The sequence below is a fragment of the Saccostrea cucullata genome, unplaced genomic scaffold (genome assembly GCF_032062105.1).
Source record: "Saccostrea cucullata isolate Sc308-1 unplaced genomic scaffold, CSIRO_AGI_Scuc_v1 ctg3592, whole genome shotgun sequence".
Lineage (NCBI taxonomy): Eukaryota > Metazoa > Mollusca > Bivalvia > Ostreida > Ostreidae > Saccostrea > Saccostrea cuccullata.
This window is the reverse complement of record NW_026924884.1, coordinates 57,991-76,303: the sequence shown is the minus strand read 5'-3', so window position 1 is coordinate 76,303 and position 18,313 is coordinate 57,991. Positions and strand designations below refer to the sequence as shown.

The window sequence follows — 18,313 nt, the reverse complement described above, 5'->3', positions numbered from 1 at the left end:
TTGAACTTGAATCTGTGTCCACTCACCCTCACCTCATTTTGTTGGTGTTTTCAATAATGGACTCTGCTTTGAGCTAGATTTATTTGATTTTTCGCCTCCTGTGCTCATGTTTCGTGTAAGGACACCTGCCTGACTAGTCGACATTGTCTATTTATAGTAACTCAACTCACTATTCACGACAGCTCTACACAATTCAAAAACTGGAAAACACGTCTGCACAAGCATGCAAAGTAAATTATTACGTTTGCAATAGTCCAGCAGTCACAAAGGAAGCCTTCAAAACTTTTCAGGGACCCACCTCTATTTTAAACACTCATTCCCGGCCGAAAACTCCGCACCCTACAAAACACGGCTTCCCACTTCAAGCGCCATTTTGGAACCTCCAGGGGGGACAGAGCTAAGCGAACCTGGACCTCCGAACCGGAAACATCAGATATGGAATCAGGTGTCATGGCGAAGTGAGCATCCCTTGCCGACCTTTCATATCCTTCGTGAGCTCCTTGTCATGATCGGGAAATAACCAGGGATGGGGTAATTGAAAAAAGTAATTGTAATTGACCGTAATTGATTACATTTTTTAAAGTAATTGGACGTAATTTGTAATTGAACATTTTTTCAATTACTTGTAATTGTAATTTAATTAATTACACTGAAAAAATACCATGTAATTTCAATTACTTTTTCAATTACATTCAATAACTTTATACTGTGCACATTCATGATACATTGTCACCACTACCTCCCAATTTTACTGTCTTTTATTTGCAAAACATATCCTCAGTCCTCCAATTATAAAAAAAATTAAGACAATGTTTACAAGCAACTAAATGATTGATTTGATAATAATTATCTAGTGTCTTTCTTATAAGTATATAATTTTTTTTTTGGTATAGGTTTATCTAAATTTTGTACAAGCTAGCCTTCGTGGGTCTATTCCTTATGAAACACACATTTATTATATTTCAATTTTTCTTGTTTGATCAATAATAAAGCAAAAGAATGTGTGTGTCATAATTAAATTAATTCCCTCATGTTGTGAAGAAATAATTGCCCTCCAAATCACAGCCATAAATTGCAATCAAAACAAGTCAACTCCTCTAAGAAGGTATTCATTCCATGATTCAGAAAACAAATCCAATGGAGATAATTATTTCAATCATAATGCTCTGCTAACTTAAGAAAAGAAAAACTTTTAATTTGATAATTTATTTTAACATCTAAAAAGATTTTTATATAAATAAATTTTGTATTTGAGAAAATTATGTTCTGTACAGTCATCTATGAAGTAAAAATGTTCAACATAAATAACAATTTAATTAAAATGTTTAGGTTCAGAAATATTTGATTTGAGGGGTTACAGTTGTGACTCATTTTACACTTTATTAAAGATACCTCCTTTTAATTAAATATCATAAGCAATCAGGGATGCAATTTGTGTACATGTTAATATTCCGTGGAAGAAACTGCATCAGACTGTGATCTCGGATAGTTCTTCTTTTAAATAAAAGTTATAATTCAAACCACAAAGAATTGTGCACAATGCCTACATCATATCATTTCTTGTATTGTTTGAGCAGAGGCTGAGCTTATATACAAATGAATGTAGTTCTGTATATTCATTGACAAGGATTGGAAAAAAATCAAAAAATTTAAAATGTAATTTGTAATTTAATTAATTACTTTTGCAAAGTAATTGTAATTTAATTAATTACATGTCTTAGAAAGAATGTAATTTAATTGTAATTTAATTAAAGAAAAGTTAAAGTAATTGTAATTTAATTAATTAATTTTTAAAGTAATTGACCCCATCCCTGGAAATAACCGAAAAATCTGTAGTAAATTTAGTGTATAAATACTGGACTAACAATGAGTATGAAAAACGTCATTCAGCATTTGACTCAATTGCTCAAAACATTGAATAAGAAAAAAAAATAAGATACTGATTTTAATATATATATATATATATATATATATATATATATATATATATATATATATATATATATATATATATATATATATATATATATATATATATATATATATACCTTTGCCGTAAGATGTTATACGTCTAGGTTCGCCGATTTGTATTGTGTTTTTTTTTTTTTTGAGATCAATTGCTATCCATTATCGTTATCTTATTTTTTTTTTTCATTTTATCAATTTCTCCAGCATATCATCCCCAAAATAACCAATTTTACAAAATGATATGGACAGATCTATTTTCCACAAAAGTTATGACGTTTTATCAATAATTTAACTTCAAATTACTTGTTGTGAAATTAATTTCCTTGTGTGCAGGAAATATAAATTTTACGTTGGTAAAAATGTTCATAATTTGACGTTGAATTCATCGGTGTATAAAAATTACAGTTCTATGTAATGATCGTATCAAGCATTTTGACATTTCAATCTATTTAAAAACTATGAACGAGGAAACAAAATGCATTTTTATGCGTAAAGTGAATATTTTTATTCTGAAGGGAGCAGGATTTCCTGAAAAAAAGGTCTCCTAAAGATACAAAAAAAAGGGAGATAAAGTACACTACATTTTTTTCTACTTATTCTTAAATAAAATTTTTGACTCGATTATCTCATAACACCCACAACTTGTTTTTTTAGTTCACCTGAGCCGAAGGCTCAAGTGAGCTTTTCTGATCACATTTTGTCCGGTGTCAGTCTGTCCGTCTGTCAGTCCGTTTGTCTGATTGTCCGTCTGACTGTAAACTTTTAACATTTTTGAACCGCTGGCCCACTTTAACTAAACATGCCACAGAGCACTCGTGGGTGAAGGGGGTTTAAGTTTGTTCAAATGAAGGGCCACGCCCTCATTCAATATAGCAAGATTCTTTAAAAATCTTCTTCTCAAGTACAGAAACAGAAAAGCCATAATTGCTCATATTAATATTGAAGTATCCTCAGGTAGTGTAGATTCAAGTTTGTTCAAATCATGACCCCCGGGGGTAGCGCAGGGGCACAATGGCCGACTACATTTTATTTAGAAATATATAGGAAAGTGCTTTATAAATATTCTCAAGAACAGCAAAGCCATGATTGCTAATATTTATATGGATGAATCCTTAGGTAGTGTAGGTTAAAATTTGTTAAAATCATGACCCCCTGGGGGTAGGGCGGGTTCAAATTTTTTGATTTAAACTTTTCAATAGTAAACCAATTTCTACTTTTTCCTAGCCACAATGCTCGGGTGAGCGATGTGCCCCATGGGCCTGTTGTTTTAATTTTATTACAGCAAGGACATTGAAAATACCTCACTACACCGGCACTTACTATGGATTTTATAAGAAAATATAGCTTTATCCTAAAAAACAACTAATGTAAATTGTCATTTAAATATGTGCATAGCATATTAGGAAAATGAAAAAAAGAAGAGATCAGGAAAGTTTATCAGTGTATTGCTGTTAAAAATAAATTAAGAAATAAAAATCACAATTTAAAGACTCCTTGATATAAAAAAGAAGTCCAGCTTCAAGAGTTATATGTCCTAATTTACCAAGACTCAAAACACTAAAATCCTGAACAAAGATATACATGTAAAATGCTAGAGTATACATATTTAAATCATGAAGCAAGTATATAAATCAACACCAACAATGTAAAGTATACAAGCAGATTTATTTACTTATTTTCAATTTGAAGGTTGTAGATTTTATATCAATTTTCAACTAAAGTCTTCAGGATAATGAGGAAGTTTTTATGACTAAAATTAGTACTCATTTTTTAAGTTTTTATATATGAGTATAAAGTCACTGACGACAAGGCAAATTTCTACTGGTTTAATGCTGTAATTGATTTAAATTGCATGTGATTGATGCGATGATCTTGTCAGGAAATTTAGTCTATTGTTTAGTACAATGTTTACTTAAAATATTATACAAATGTTATGCCAATTATCTCACACTAAATTGTTACATTCACATTTAGAAGCTAATGAATCAACGTTGAAATAAATTAATATATTTTAAATAATGTCTGAGAGCCAAATAATTGTTCCTTGGAACTTTTTTTTCGATATTTATAATTTTCAGTTTTTTTCAGAGTGAGGCGATAAAGAAAAAAAAAATATATTGAATTCCCATATTTCAAAGATAGCTAATGAAAACCAAAACACGAATCCGGGTCATTTCTCCCCAGTACTTGCTCCACCTAGGTTATTTCTGCCCAATTCATCTCTCTTCTGGGTCATTTCCCTCCATAACCCAGGTTGTTTCTCTCCACAACCTAGGTCATTTCACTCCAACACAAAAATTATAATGTAATAAGTTTAATTTTAATTAGTTTTATTAATTACCATCGTACCAATGTACAATATCACAACATAACATACTTTCACTCAGATAAAAACAACATAATTGTCATTGCTATATTCTAAACTGCAATCTAAAAAAAAAAACTTTTGTGAAAATTGATATTAACTTCAATAAAATCGATACTTTTATAACAGTAAAATATAGAAGATACATCACAATTAGCCAATCACTTTTCAGGCATTGATTAAGGTACTATATATATAATTGGCTGTTGAAAGACCATTTGGTATCATTTTACTGATTCACAAGAAGGCAGCAGATTTTTTCTCATAAAAGTAAAAAAAAAAATGAGCAGTCAGTTGATTATTTCTTTAATTGTCGGCTTCATAGCTTTATCAAAAGCTACAAATAATCTTAAAGAATATACCGTGAAACTTGAATTAAATGATAAGAAACTTATTTATGGACTTTTAGGAGAGCATGATTCTCGTTCAATAGCCAGATGCGCCATGATGTGTAAAAGGGAGTGCGTCTTCTTTGGTTTTAATACTCAGTTGAAGAAATGCCGTATCCACAAGGAACTATTAACGTCTGTTATGACTAATGAGGCCGGATGGAGATACTACTGGGATGACGGTATGTATATTTGATTTTTTTTTCTTTATGTTTGCTTCTTTAATCTTTTTAAGGTCCCTCTCAAGAAGACACGATTTTTTTCTTTGACATTTCTTTTTATCTAGTGTAAACTATTGTAATTTCAACACATTTGATTCTAATAATATTCTTATCTCTTTTTGTTCGCATTTTTTTTAATTTTAATCAATGATGAATTAGAGATAAATTGAATTATAGTTTGTGATTTTCTCTATTTTCTATTTTCTCAATTCTTATTACTGTATACAGGGTTATTTTCGCTCCCTGTTATTTTCGTCTTTTCACATCTAAATACAAATTTGCCCCGTTTTAAATTCGCCCCAAAAAGATGTTTGTTAAAGATATTATACAGTTTACTTTGAATTCGCCCCCTTTTTTTACGTCCAGGTCAGGCTAGGGCGAAAGGGGCGAAAATTTCCCTGTATAAGGTATCTCTTAGTTTGAAATGGAAAGCTTGAGATAAAATTCTCACACTGTGAGTATTTAACGATAATATTCATTTAAGCTTGGTGACAATGATCATTGTAAACCACCAGAAAATTATAGCTTGTAATTTACTAGACAATCGAGAAAACATCACTTTAACCTATTTCTTCGAGATTGCTACCTTGAAAACAGCTGTTCTGAAAGGTGAATCCTGTGCCATGAAGGAATAAGCATCCTCAGTCGATCGGTCAGATCCACAGTGTGCCCCCTGTACTGATCTTGAAATCGAACAATCCATGGACAATTCATTGTAAAAATAAAAGCCTTACAATCTGTTAAAGACATCAGTCTAAATATGATACGATATGCTGTGTTGAAAAAATGGTATTTGAATCGACCTTAGAGTTAGGAAATTTCATATACATAAAAAATATGCTGTATCATGTTTTTACTAGATTTAATAATACATGTATATGTAAGACTCCAAAGTCCGATGGTGACGCCAAAGTCCGATGGTCTCGCCAAACCCCGATGGTCTGCGCCAAACCCCGATGGCTCATTGTCTATACGGGCCCCAAAGTCCGATGGTCACGCCGAAGTCCGATGGCTCGTTTCCTATGAGACGCGCGACGCTAAAGTGCGATGGTCTGACACGCCAAAGTTCGATGGTGCGGATGAACAATCAACGTTTATGACGTCACAATAATTCGACGTCAATCCTTGACGTCGTTGTTCTGCATTCAAAAACAATCCTTTCTGAATTCGTCTTCGAATACAATTTTTATTGTTGATTTTGCTTATTGCTTGCACCTTCCAGAGATATTAGGGTCTTTCCTCGCACACCACTCCATTGATTGGGGTTAGTCCTTGCATTGCACACAACCTGAGTGAATTAGGGTTAATCCTCGCACACTAGTCGAGTGATTAGGGTTAGTCTTGCCTCAACTCAAGATATTTAGGTTATTGCTAATACACACTTTTCGAGCGTTAGTCTCGCACCTGTCTGAGAGATAAGGGTTAGTTTTCGCATTTCTTTATACTAATTCTAAAGACCTTGGCATGGCGCGGCATTGAGATTTGGGCGGAGTGCTACTATGACGTCATAAACGTCAATTGTTTTCCGCACCGTCGGACTTTGGCGTGTCAGACCATCGGGGTTTGGCGCAGACCATCGGACTTTGGCGTGACCATCGGACTTTGGAGTCCCATCGCACTTTGGAGTCCTACATATATATTTCAGAGTGGAAATGGTTTATCATCAGATCCACGAAATAATATCTCTTTTACATTTCCTTCAATTAACAGAGTATTAAAACTAATTTTATTTCATTTTAAATATATGTCTACATGTACTTTTCACAAATCTGATCCTCAGCCAGGAAGGATAACTCCAAAAGTTGATATTTAATTTGCATCAAAATGAAGCTTGAAAATATTTTTATGCAACAATTTTCATTTTATTCCTCTTTAAAAGATTCAATGTTTTAGGAAGTCTTAGAAAAGGTCTAATAAAAGTTGCATTTTACCATATGAAAGGGAAAAAAATACTGTAAGTGTTAGAAAAATGAGATTTTCTCTAATCCAGCCTTAGTTACCGATGATTATTAGCATGATGTGAAATAAGAAGTGATTTGTGGTGTCTTGCAATGAGAGCAAAAGCCTTTAACATTATGTGTTACAGAATAAATGATAGAAATAGAAGACAAAAAATATCAAATAAATATTAAAATCATGACAATTTCTCTAAATGCCTAGATACTTTTTTTTTCTAACCAAAAATATATTTGTTGATTAATTTGCAATTAAAAAATACCATGCTGATATTCAAATTTGCGTTTTCTGCAAAAAATAATGGAGAATTGACATTTTTCACTATATAATATTATTAACTTTAATATACAACTTTTAAGAAAATATGTGGATAAATTTACAAAACTTTGTGGGTTCAGATATTCTTTTATGAGTATTTTTGATTACTTAAATGTTAATTTTATAAACCTGAGGATTGGACTACTTTAATCATGTCATAGATCAGATATCTGCAGCAATTGAAAATACAGAAAATGAATTTAGATAATGAGGAACAGTTTAACATAATCTTCATTGTACATGTACTTTACATTTTAGCTTTGACAAATAACCTTAATGCACGTATAAGGTATCCTCTCACTACTTTTATTCATTATGTGATTCTGGTATTTTTGTTAAAGTTATTCCTTTGGATTGTTTTTTTTTTTCAGCTTTAGATTTTTCTTCCATGCCCAAAGATTGTAAGGATCTTCACGAGAACGGACAAACCAGTACAGGGGTGTATGATATATACCCCTACAGTACACTAACAGTACCAATCACTGTATATTGCGATATGACGACAATGGGCGGGGGATGGACGGTATCTATCTTATTTTAAAATTAAAAGTGCATAAGATAATTCACGTTGTCTTTGATGATTTATTGATTGCAGGATAAAAAGTAATGTGAATATTGTATGATTGTTTGAAGCAATAAATCAAATAAAAAAATACGCAAGTATAATTTTACAGGCAATTCAGAAACGGTTAAACGGATCCGTGAGCTTTGACAGGACCTGGACGGAATATAAAACTGGTTTTGGTTCCCCTGAACACAATGTCTGGGTTGGTAAGTTGAACTCGCTTTTAAAAGGGAACTTTTTATTCCTTCAAAATTTGAAGAAAAAAATCTTGTGGCAGGTACAAAATTTATGAGCAGTAAAGATCTGAAATTCATACTAAGTCGTATATGTTCTACGATATTCAAATATTGTGTTTGATTGAAATTTCAATTAATTTAAAAAAGGAAGAAAAATGTTTTGCGGTATATTTTTCTGAGCCCAAATTTAGCATTACAGTACAACTCAGGTATAACCAAGTCACTAGGACTTATTAAATTATTTCGTTATATGCGTAATTCGTTATAACCGTATAATAAATTCATTAGATTTATACAGCTTGGGGGTCAAGATGACTTTGCTATATCTGTAAATTTGCGACACCCGTTTTCATACTAAATGAGTTTTGCTGTATTGTACACCGCTAAGGAAAATAATTTGATTTTTCATTACTGAAGGCAAATATTTTTAATAGAAAAAAATATATTGCAATGAATTTTTCAGCTAATTTCAAATATATTTTAATACAGGAAATGACGTTATCCATCAATTAATAAAAGAAAACTCATCATCCCTTTATGTGTCCTTAACTCTCCAGAATGGCGAAACACTGTATGAAATGTTTGACCGATTCTTTGTCTCCGACGAAGCGGGAAAATATCAGCTCTTTCTTGCAGGACCTGCCACGGGAACATTAGGTAAATGTATTCACGTTAATTTTTAAAACTTTGGTAAAATTGCTTTTATCATCGAAATTTTACTTTTTCTGCATTGACAGGTAATAAAGTTGTTGAAAAAAAAGATACGTCTTTTTTTCTGATATCAAGTTTATGTTAAAAAAAATTTTTGATACCACGCTAATTACACTTATTTGATATTTCAGAAAATCATTTGCAGGTAAAATTCACGAATACCGCAGACATTGAATTCATTATTGTCAAGTAACTAAAATTTCAAATAATATATGAAGAAAGTTATAATAAATTGATCTTAACAAACAATTCCGGTAATTTAATAAGTCAAAATTGAAATACTACAGATAAAGAACTTAACAGATTATAATTGTAATCTATAATGTTGACATCTTCACAAAAAGTTGTTTAAAGAAAATTATTTGATTCGAAACATTCAAATAAAAAAATTCAAAACACCAATAGGTACTGCATTAACTATGCTCTTTTTCCCCTTTAAATGAAAATCTAGTCTGATTTTTCAATAATCTACATTTTTAATTATCTACTCTGGAATAGGAAGTGTACAGAGCGTCCTTAATCTAAAATGTCGAAAAGCTAAGGAAAACTTGATGATAAAATGGAAATTATTTGATCCAATACACATTCAAATAAATAGAATTTAAAAAGCCAAATTTAAAACACCACAATGCCTTTCAGAATTACAATACATAATTATACTTTATTTAGTGAAAATACAATATTATCTCTTTTTTCTTTTGAATGATTTACTTCGTATTGCAATTTATACATTTTAAAGGCATGATCTCTGATATATATCAATTTCTCATTTATTGATGTTTACTGATATTTCGAATGACCTTTACACCCCCTCCTTAAAAAAATCGTACTTTAAAGGATTAAAAAACCGTGGGTTTATTGTTACACTAGAAAGGATACTATAAGATAGTTAAATGTTTTATTGCCTTGTGTTTTCTTTTTCAATTATCTCTCTTCACAGGAAGCACTGTGTTAAACTTCGTGTTTCAGACGTACGAGGGTTTTCTGGTAAAATCATGAACAAAGCGTTTTTCTCGAAAAGTATTTGGTGCACAAAGCTGAAATTTTCAGTAAATGTTGAATCATCATATTTAAGTGCATCACAATGTTTGTGTATATAAAAATTAAGATTTTATTTTGCTTGAATTGCACAGGTTAAAATAAAAAGGTTATATCAGGGAATGCACAAGTATGAATACGTAATAAAAGATTTCAATACATAAGGTTAGAATGAAAATTATCCTTATTCGATTCCTTAATAAATTTTGTCGTCCTTTCAATAATTCAAGGCATTTGGTTCATTTTTGGCAGTTTCCTGAGCATCCGAAACGGAAAAAAGTGGTAAACACAATGAACAAAAAATGGCAGTTATTGTTGACGTTACGGCGCATCGGAGAGCAGTTCAGTTAGACTAGGATGTTGACATGACACCTTAAGAGACTTGAATTCAGAGAGAGAAAGTAGATATTAAGAGGTTGAATACAGAAGCAAAAAAATATGAAAACTTTTACCAAATCTTTAGTATATAAATGAAATGAAAGTTTTCTTAGCGAACACTTTTAAATCGAGTACCCAGGTAGTACAAAACGTATGGACAGACTGCCATCGTAATATCAAAATAGCTGTCACTGTCGACCGTCGATCTGAGATTCTCTGTTAGTTGAATAATGGTGAGAATACTGTTTGTAACTTGCTTAGAAATGTTCAGAAGATCGCATGTCTTTGCCAACTTGGTTCCTTAACTGGTTATAAACAATCATATATGTAAATAAATGGAATTTCTAATTTTACATATTGTAAGTGGAACTTTCACTTATCCAACTTTATTTTTAGCAAAGATGAAATGTGTCGCTGTTTTAGACACTGACGGTATTATCCGTGTGCAGTAGGTCGATGCAGTAAATAAAATAAAATATCACAATTTTTTTTATTCATGCATATATATATATTTGAAATTTGCTCTGTCTGTACATAATATATGTCCTATAGAGTAGTGAAAATTTCAGAATGCAGCAATGGTTATCTTTCAAATTAGACAATTTGTCCCCGATTTTACCAGACAACCTTAATACTTCAGTATTAAGATAAATATGATGTAAATAATAAATAATATTCATTATCTCTATTCTATATTTTTACTAATTCTCCACTAGCCAGTATGATAGATAACTGGGATTTTAGGACGTAACTAAATAAATATTATCTCTCTTTCCAGCACCTCTATCTTATAAGTACCTCAGTATTATTATCGACAATTAGATTAAAAATGTATAAATAAATTATCTTCGTGATTCCTTTTTTTAAATTTTACAGGAGACAGTATGTTGAACACGGGTTATCCTAACGAAAATCAAGCTGGGATGTACTTTAGTACCCCGGACAGGGATAATGACAGGTATAGTGGAAACTGTGCTGCTAAATACAGAGGAGGCTGGTGGTTTAATGCCTGTCACCACGCCTTCCTTAATGGTCCATGGTACCCAGCAGAGTGGGCTTCTCCATGGTATCTTAAAGCAAGGAGTGGGTCGTCTGTCAGGGGAACCACGATGATGATCAAACGTCACTAGGTAAATCCTTTTTTTTTGTATTTTCGTGAAAATTTCAAATAATTATTAGAGGTTTTTTAGTTGAGAAAATATGCTATTGTTTCTGTGAAACATTAATGTATTATTTTTTTAACAGACAAAGGATCATCCATCAACCAGGCAAACCCTGCAAGATTCAAGAGACGATTTTAAATTAGTCAATACCTTGTGGTTCTTCTTTTAATAAAATTTTGACGTCAAGAGTGAAAACAAATATGTTTTCAGTAAAGGCGTGATGAACTATTCTGTAAAGCAATAAATTAATTTCATTTGTTTTTCTAATTAATGTATTCAGTAAAAGATGTACTCTATATGTGTTGTAATAAATTTGAAGTTCTTAATATATTTCTTTTTTTATATACAAAAAATGATAAATGAAGATTTCTAAAAGGATAATAAGGATGTGGATTGCTTTGCTATTAAACCTATTACAATACAACCTGTATTGATCCGACACATTGACAATGCTCTGTAGTGATTTTCACCATTCAATTTTATTTATCATTCGTACTTATGTGCATGATCTTTACCCGTTGCAATTCTACACCTTGTTCATTCTGACAAATACATTTCCCTCCCCTTGCTCCCCTTGTATGTCGGGTAAGACGGTTTCATTGTAATAAAGATTTTAAGATATTTATAAAAAGAATTATAAGGTATTTTTCGTGATTATTTTCTGTAGTATAATACGTCTAATATTTTATTCTCTAAAACCCTCTCCCTATCTTTTTTTCATCCAAGCAGCATTTTGAGTGGATGGGCATGTATTATCCGTAAATCTACTCAGTATACAAAATCCGTTCCAATGGATGTCATTCTTTTTTTATATGATGGAAAAAATTTGCGAAATATTGGACATGAAGCTTACTTAATATTTCTTACCACAGATCTAATATTATACCATAGATATATCTAAAAAGCTTGAAATTTACGTGTGGCAATAAACACAAAGATGCTAGATTCGTATGCCTGATACGTGTTACGTTTTTATCAAGGGTTTGTAATGAGCTTGAAGTCAAAAACCCACATTTTAGGATCAATATCATATTGCTACGGATTATCATTTGAAATACAAAATACAATTTGAAGTTTTCTGTTTCTGAATTCATAAGATACACCATCGTAGACATATCGATACTGTATTTTTTTGGGGGGAGGGGTTATTTCAAAAACACCATTACACATAACGAGGGTCAAAAGGTTACTTGCATTTTATTATGACGTCACAAATTCAAGTTTGCAAAACAAGACAAAATATTTGATAAATAAAAAATTGACATTCTTTCATTTTTTTTCTGATAGATGATTTTTGATATTTGCAACTATCTTTGCAAAAAAACTTTCATTACGCGAGCCAGCGTTAAATCAATATGTTGACAAATACATTTGCAATATGAGACTACTTAAGTCTTTCAAAAAAATGATTTAATACTAAAGTAGCAACACAATTAAACATAGATATATGTGTTACGTCACGTAATTCTCTATAATGCGATGTGTAGACTATGGTAAATATATCACAACATTTTATGGACTACAACTTAGAATAAGTTGTTAAATAAATATGAAAAGTTTACCGAAGCTCATGATAAAAATTCAAGATGTGTTTGTGAAAAAAAAAAATGTGCTTTTGTTTTGCAGCCTATGATGAAAAATGTCGTTTGCAGACCAAACACCAAGGTCAAGAAAAAAATATTTTTCTACCAAAATATTTTATTTTTTTTTTAGCTGTGAGTTTACCCTAAAAAAATTAAAAAGACATAAGACAGCAACAGTTCAACTATGACCAATTTAGAGATTTTCAAAAGTAGGTCACACTTGACAAGGTCAATGAGTCAATAATAATGATGACCCAAAGGAATTTCACAAGGACGGTGTATTTGGATTTCATTCTACAAATGATAATCCTATTTTTACCCATACTTCCCTTTCTAAGAAAAAAATTCTTCAAAAGCATATGTCTGTTTTGAGTATTTTTCATATTCCACAGGGCACAAAAAAATTTGAACTACCCTATATATATTTTGGATTCTGAAATTTCATAAGAATCCTTAGAAGCAAAGATACATTGTGGGTCCCAGTAAACGTTCAACCAAGCGTTTTTTGTTATTCACAGATATTAACAGAAGTGAAGGAAAACATTCAAGAGTTATGTGCAACATTTTATTGAAGAAGTTGTGTGAATGAGATGTGGCTACTCAAAAATTCCAAATAACTTTTAGGCAATTTGAAATTACACGATTTTGTCCACATCAACGGCTTGAAATTCTTTCAATTTTATACACAAATATTTCCCTAAATAAATTTAAGTCCAGACGTTTTGATATCATTGACAACTGCCTTTTCAATGAAAATAGAACTCGTAAATTTACTTACTGGCCGTTGGTCTATTGCAAAATTATTTTCTTAAAACACATCTGGATTGCACGCCTATGATGCAAAATTTGTGAATAATATTATGCGTGAAAAGAAGAAAGCACTTGCTGTGGACTTCAACTCGACATTTAGATATATGGACGATGTATAGTTAACTAACAATGGCCATTTTTATTATTACATCGATACGATATATTCTGTGATACCACAGAGTCCGACACATCTGATTCATACTTGGATATTTTACTTGAAAAAGACGGTAATGGTAATCTAACTACCAAGGTATATGATAAACGTGATTACTTTAACTTTATCGTCAACTTCTCTTACTTATACAGCAATATACCTTCAACATGGTCTACGTAGTTTATGACCATTGTTGCTGTATAACTCTGTTTGTAAATAGTGAGTACGATTTGTTTCGGGTTATAATCTATTTTATATATTTATTAAATATTTTACTGAAATCCAAATAACAATTTACATGAAAGATTATTGTTTGCCTTTCTGTGTATAATGTTCATATATGGTAATGTAAATCTTGACGACATAAATCAGGTAGAGTTATCGCTCTTGTCTCTGAAAAAATATTTTTAAAAGAAAAATTCTGACACAGACAGACATCAATTAAGTAATGTAATTACTTATTTCCTTTCACTTTACGAGGGTTGTTCGAAAAGTTCGTGGACGATGTCAATACTCATTATATAGATCACTAGAAATTTAAAATAAGCTTTGTTGATGTGTAAAGTTTTATTCCATTCGATTTAACAGAAATCAATTTACTTCATTTTAAAATCAACATGTTTTGTGCCCACGGAGCACACTTAACGGCAATGTAACGTCAAAACATAGCGTCGAGAATTTCTTTAAAATATTATCTTTATAAATAAAATATTTAAAATATTTCTACCAAATTTGAATAACATATGATGTCAAATTAAAAAGATATCACAGTTGTCCACGAACTTTTAGAACAACCCTCGTATTTGAAATTTTCATAAAAACGTGTTGTCCAACAAGGAATGTAAAGTTTTTTGTAGCAATCCAATTAATCAAGTATATCCCTGCACCAGAAGTAATTTATCACATATACGTATGATGAATGATTTTCTTGAAGAAAGTATATTTAAGAAATAAGGTATCATTTTTAAACATCTATCGGGATATAAATACGGGAAAAAAAATTGGTCAATAAATCAATTTCCATAAAGCCCGAAGGGCTTTATGATGAATTTAATCTCGTACCAACCCGTATTTATAGCCCAATAGATGTTTTGAAATAATACCATATTACTTCTATTTACATTTGTGACTTATTCATACTTTATATTTGCCTGATTGTGACTTTTAACGTGTGAAATGCTTTATTTTTCAAACCCAACGGCATGTATGTAATCCACTGAACGCGTTTCGACCCTTTATGACGTCACAGAGAAGTTACGTCAAACGTTTATCCATACGCACATCTATGACCTCTGGACCCCGTACCTGTATTTATACAGTTATAGATACACATTGCTTTCCGTAGTGTTATATAAAGGAAAACATTTGCAAATGTAAATATTCATAATTAATAATCTATAGAATAAAGATAAGCATTTAATGAAAACGTCCAAACAGTCAAAAATAAAAATGACATAACATTAAAAAAAAAATCTAGATAGAAAATGAATTATATTAGATATTGTTTTAAATATGTTTTCAAATACAAAGAGACATGAAAATATATTTTGAAAAAAAAAAATGTCCGTAGTTAAGAAACACGTGTTATTATCATTGATTTTTTAGAGCGATGATTTTTTGATAACAAGTTTTAAAAAAGAGCAGCAACTTGAAAGTTCAAGGTGTACACTGTAAGGAAAACTAATGACAAAGAATTTAGATGAGGAAAACAGCAGTAAAAAAACATCTTCTCTTTGTAATTACAATATTTTTTTTAATTTGGCTTCTTTTCAGAACTGCAATTCTGCATGGATCATTAAAGATTACTTTATTATAATCAATTATAAAAATGACGATTTTGATTCAAAAAGTACCATCATTAAATAGAATATTGATTTTTTTAAGAATAAAATATAAAAACCAAAATGAAAATTCTTTACAAATTCAACATATCACCAACAAAAGAATATTTACTGTAACATCTTGATAATTCTGAGAATTATTAGGTAAATAAAAATAAAAACTGTCATGATAAATATTTTATGATAGACAATTGCCTTTTTTAATGAAGAATATATTTATTTTCTAAGATAAATCAATATATAGTTACCAAGAGAAGGAATGCTTCATAAGTTATGTATAATTCGTCTGATGTTTGAGTCATGGACTATTGGCAGCAAATATTTTATAAAGTTTGTTGTAGTTAGATATGAACAGTATTATCTGTTTTAGGACCTAATTTTAGGAATATTCTGTTCTTGTTAATAGGTCAACAGAGAGCATCGTATCAATATTATTGAATGTTAATTTTGTTTTACAATTTGGATTATTGTGAAAGCTGTCATCTACGAATTTTTTAAAACGCAACCTTTAATATCGTCATTTTTTAAAATTTCGATTACTTAATTTGATAAAGTAGAAATGAATCGTTGAACTAATGACGAGGAATAAAGAGAGGAGCTGACTTGTTTATCTCACATGATGTCATATTCTTGTTTTGGTTTGTCACAAATACTAATAATTTCATGTAAAGAAGATTTCATTTTTTTTATGCAAATGTTTTCTTTTCACTTGATAATAAGGTCTTTATTAGTACATATTGCAGGTATTAAATGTTTCCTAAATGTTGTCTGAATTTTAAGAGTGTGTGATGCCAGGGATATTTTCTTTTTTGGCTTTTTCCCCACATATATCCAATACATAAAAATAATTCACTAAATATATCACGATAAAAGAAACAACATATTTTTTCATAAACTGAATGTCAATAAATGTTTAAATTAGGTTGGGCTTGTCAGACCGAACGTGACATTGGATACGTCAAACGGCATCGTATATATGTTGCATTACAATAGTCTGAACAATGCTAATTTTAATCACGAAAGTTTAATGTTTTAATCTGCAATTTATCCATTCAATCAAAGTATGACCCTCCACTTATTGTCTTCTTTTGAAGTGTGACCCTCCACTTATTGTCTTCTTTTGAAAGGGGGGTATGATCCTCCATTTAAGTAAACGTGCATCCCTTTCACTCGAAAATACAGTTTTAAGAAGTCTGATTATTTTCCTGCTTTGGATTTCAGAACCTTTAACGAATTTTATGGTTATATTGTGATAAAATAAGAATTCTCCATTCATTATGTTATTATGTATGTAAACTAGCACAAATATCCTTTACAATGCATTTACGGGTCAATATATAGAAACCCAATGGTGTCCTGTTATATCTGGGGGTGGGCAAGGATTTGAATACTGTAAATTTCTTATATTTCGTGGGTAGATATCGCCAAACTTCTTATCAGCGTAAATTTTTAAATCTAAATTTTTTTAAAAAAATCTAAATTTCCCGAGAAATGATTTGTATACTTACTTATCATACCCGCGTACTTACGTCATTGTGATGTAAATAGCAGACCACTGAGAATTCCAATTAGATGCTTACATTCGTTTTACGTCCAGCGTCCAGTTCAAATTGTCATAGAAGTTCAGTTCTGATACGTCACGTATGTCCAGATACGCCACAAGTGTCAATTAATTCTAATACGTCACAAGTGTTCGGTTTTGATACGTCACATCGTGATAGGTCACCGATGTCCAGTACTGATATGTCACAAATGTCCAGATCTCATGCTTCACATTTTTGATGTCACTGATGTCCAAGTTGTTACATCACAGATGTGAAGTTGTGCACGTCACAGTCATTGGTAGGCTATCCGATTCTTATAGGTTACAAGTGCCCAGTGATAGAAGTTCAGTTCTGATACGTCACGTATGTCCAGATACGTCACAAGTGTCAATTCTAATACCTCACATGTGTTCGGTTTTGATACGTCACATTCTTATCCAACTTCAGTTTGTAGCAAAGATGAAACGTGACGCTGTTTTAGACACTTTGACGTTATTATCCGTTCGCCGTAGGGCGATAAAATACCTAATCTAAAATCCCACAATATGTTTATTTATGCATATATCTATTTAACATTTGCTTTGTGTATTCATAATACATATACTACGAAAGACTGGAAAACATTTCGTACTGCTGTGACGATTATTTTTCACACTAGACAACTTGTCCACGAATTTACCGGACAACCATCGTATTGTTGATTAGAAGGGAAATTTATTAAATTTTTTAGCTCATTTGAATATAAATCTTGTATTTTTTTCGTTGAAACTATATTAGATCTTTTTTTACGACACGAGAGATAAGTCTATGTAATTTAGTTCGAATTTCACGTTTTGCGTCATGACATTTGATTTTTTTTTTTTTTACAAAAAAGGGAAGCAATAGTGCGTACAGGCAGACTAATGGTGTGACCTTTTTTGTAAAATAAATAATACAGTTTTTTCAAGATTCTAAAATTTTAGACGATTTACATAAAATTCTCAGCTATTTTTTTTTTTTTTTGAAAAGAAAGAATACATTACGAAAAGAAATGTAAAAAACACCTTAATTTTCCAATCATGCATTATGATAGG

At 30.9% G+C, this 18,313-nt stretch overlaps 1 protein-coding gene across 1 annotated transcript; it reads left to right on the top strand.

Annotated features, from left to right (window-relative positions):
• Positions 1–4,615: 4,615 nt before the first annotated feature.
• LOC134267518 (fibroleukin-like) lies at positions 4,616–11,626 on the top strand. The gene is made up of 6 exons (XM_062749713.1): positions 4,616–4,904; positions 7,589–7,740; positions 7,892–7,988; positions 8,508–8,675; positions 11,010–11,275; positions 11,391–11,626. Exons 1-5 carry the CDS (start codon positions 4,616–4,618, stop codon positions 11,273–11,275), a joined length of 972 nt encoding a protein of 323 aa, XP_062605697.1. The 3' UTR covers positions 11,391–11,626.
• The last annotated feature ends 6,687 nt before the right edge of the window (positions 11,627–18,313 follow it).

What these genes read in the sequence shown, in the direction of transcription:
- LOC134267518 (XM_062749713.1), top strand. Translation starts at nt 4,616, where the DNA reads ATGAGCAGTCAGTTGATTATTTCTTTAATTGTCGGCTTCATAGCTTTA. An exon ending in TGAACACAATGTCTGGGTTG is followed by an intron (nt 7,989 to 8,507) that starts GTAAGTTGAACT and finishes ATTTTAATACAG; the next exon opens with GAAATGACGTTATCCATCAA. An exon ending in ACCTGCCACGGGAACATTAG is followed by an intron (nt 8,676 to 11,009) that starts GTAAATGTATTC and finishes GATTCCTTTTTT; the next exon opens with TAAATTTTACAGGAGACAGT.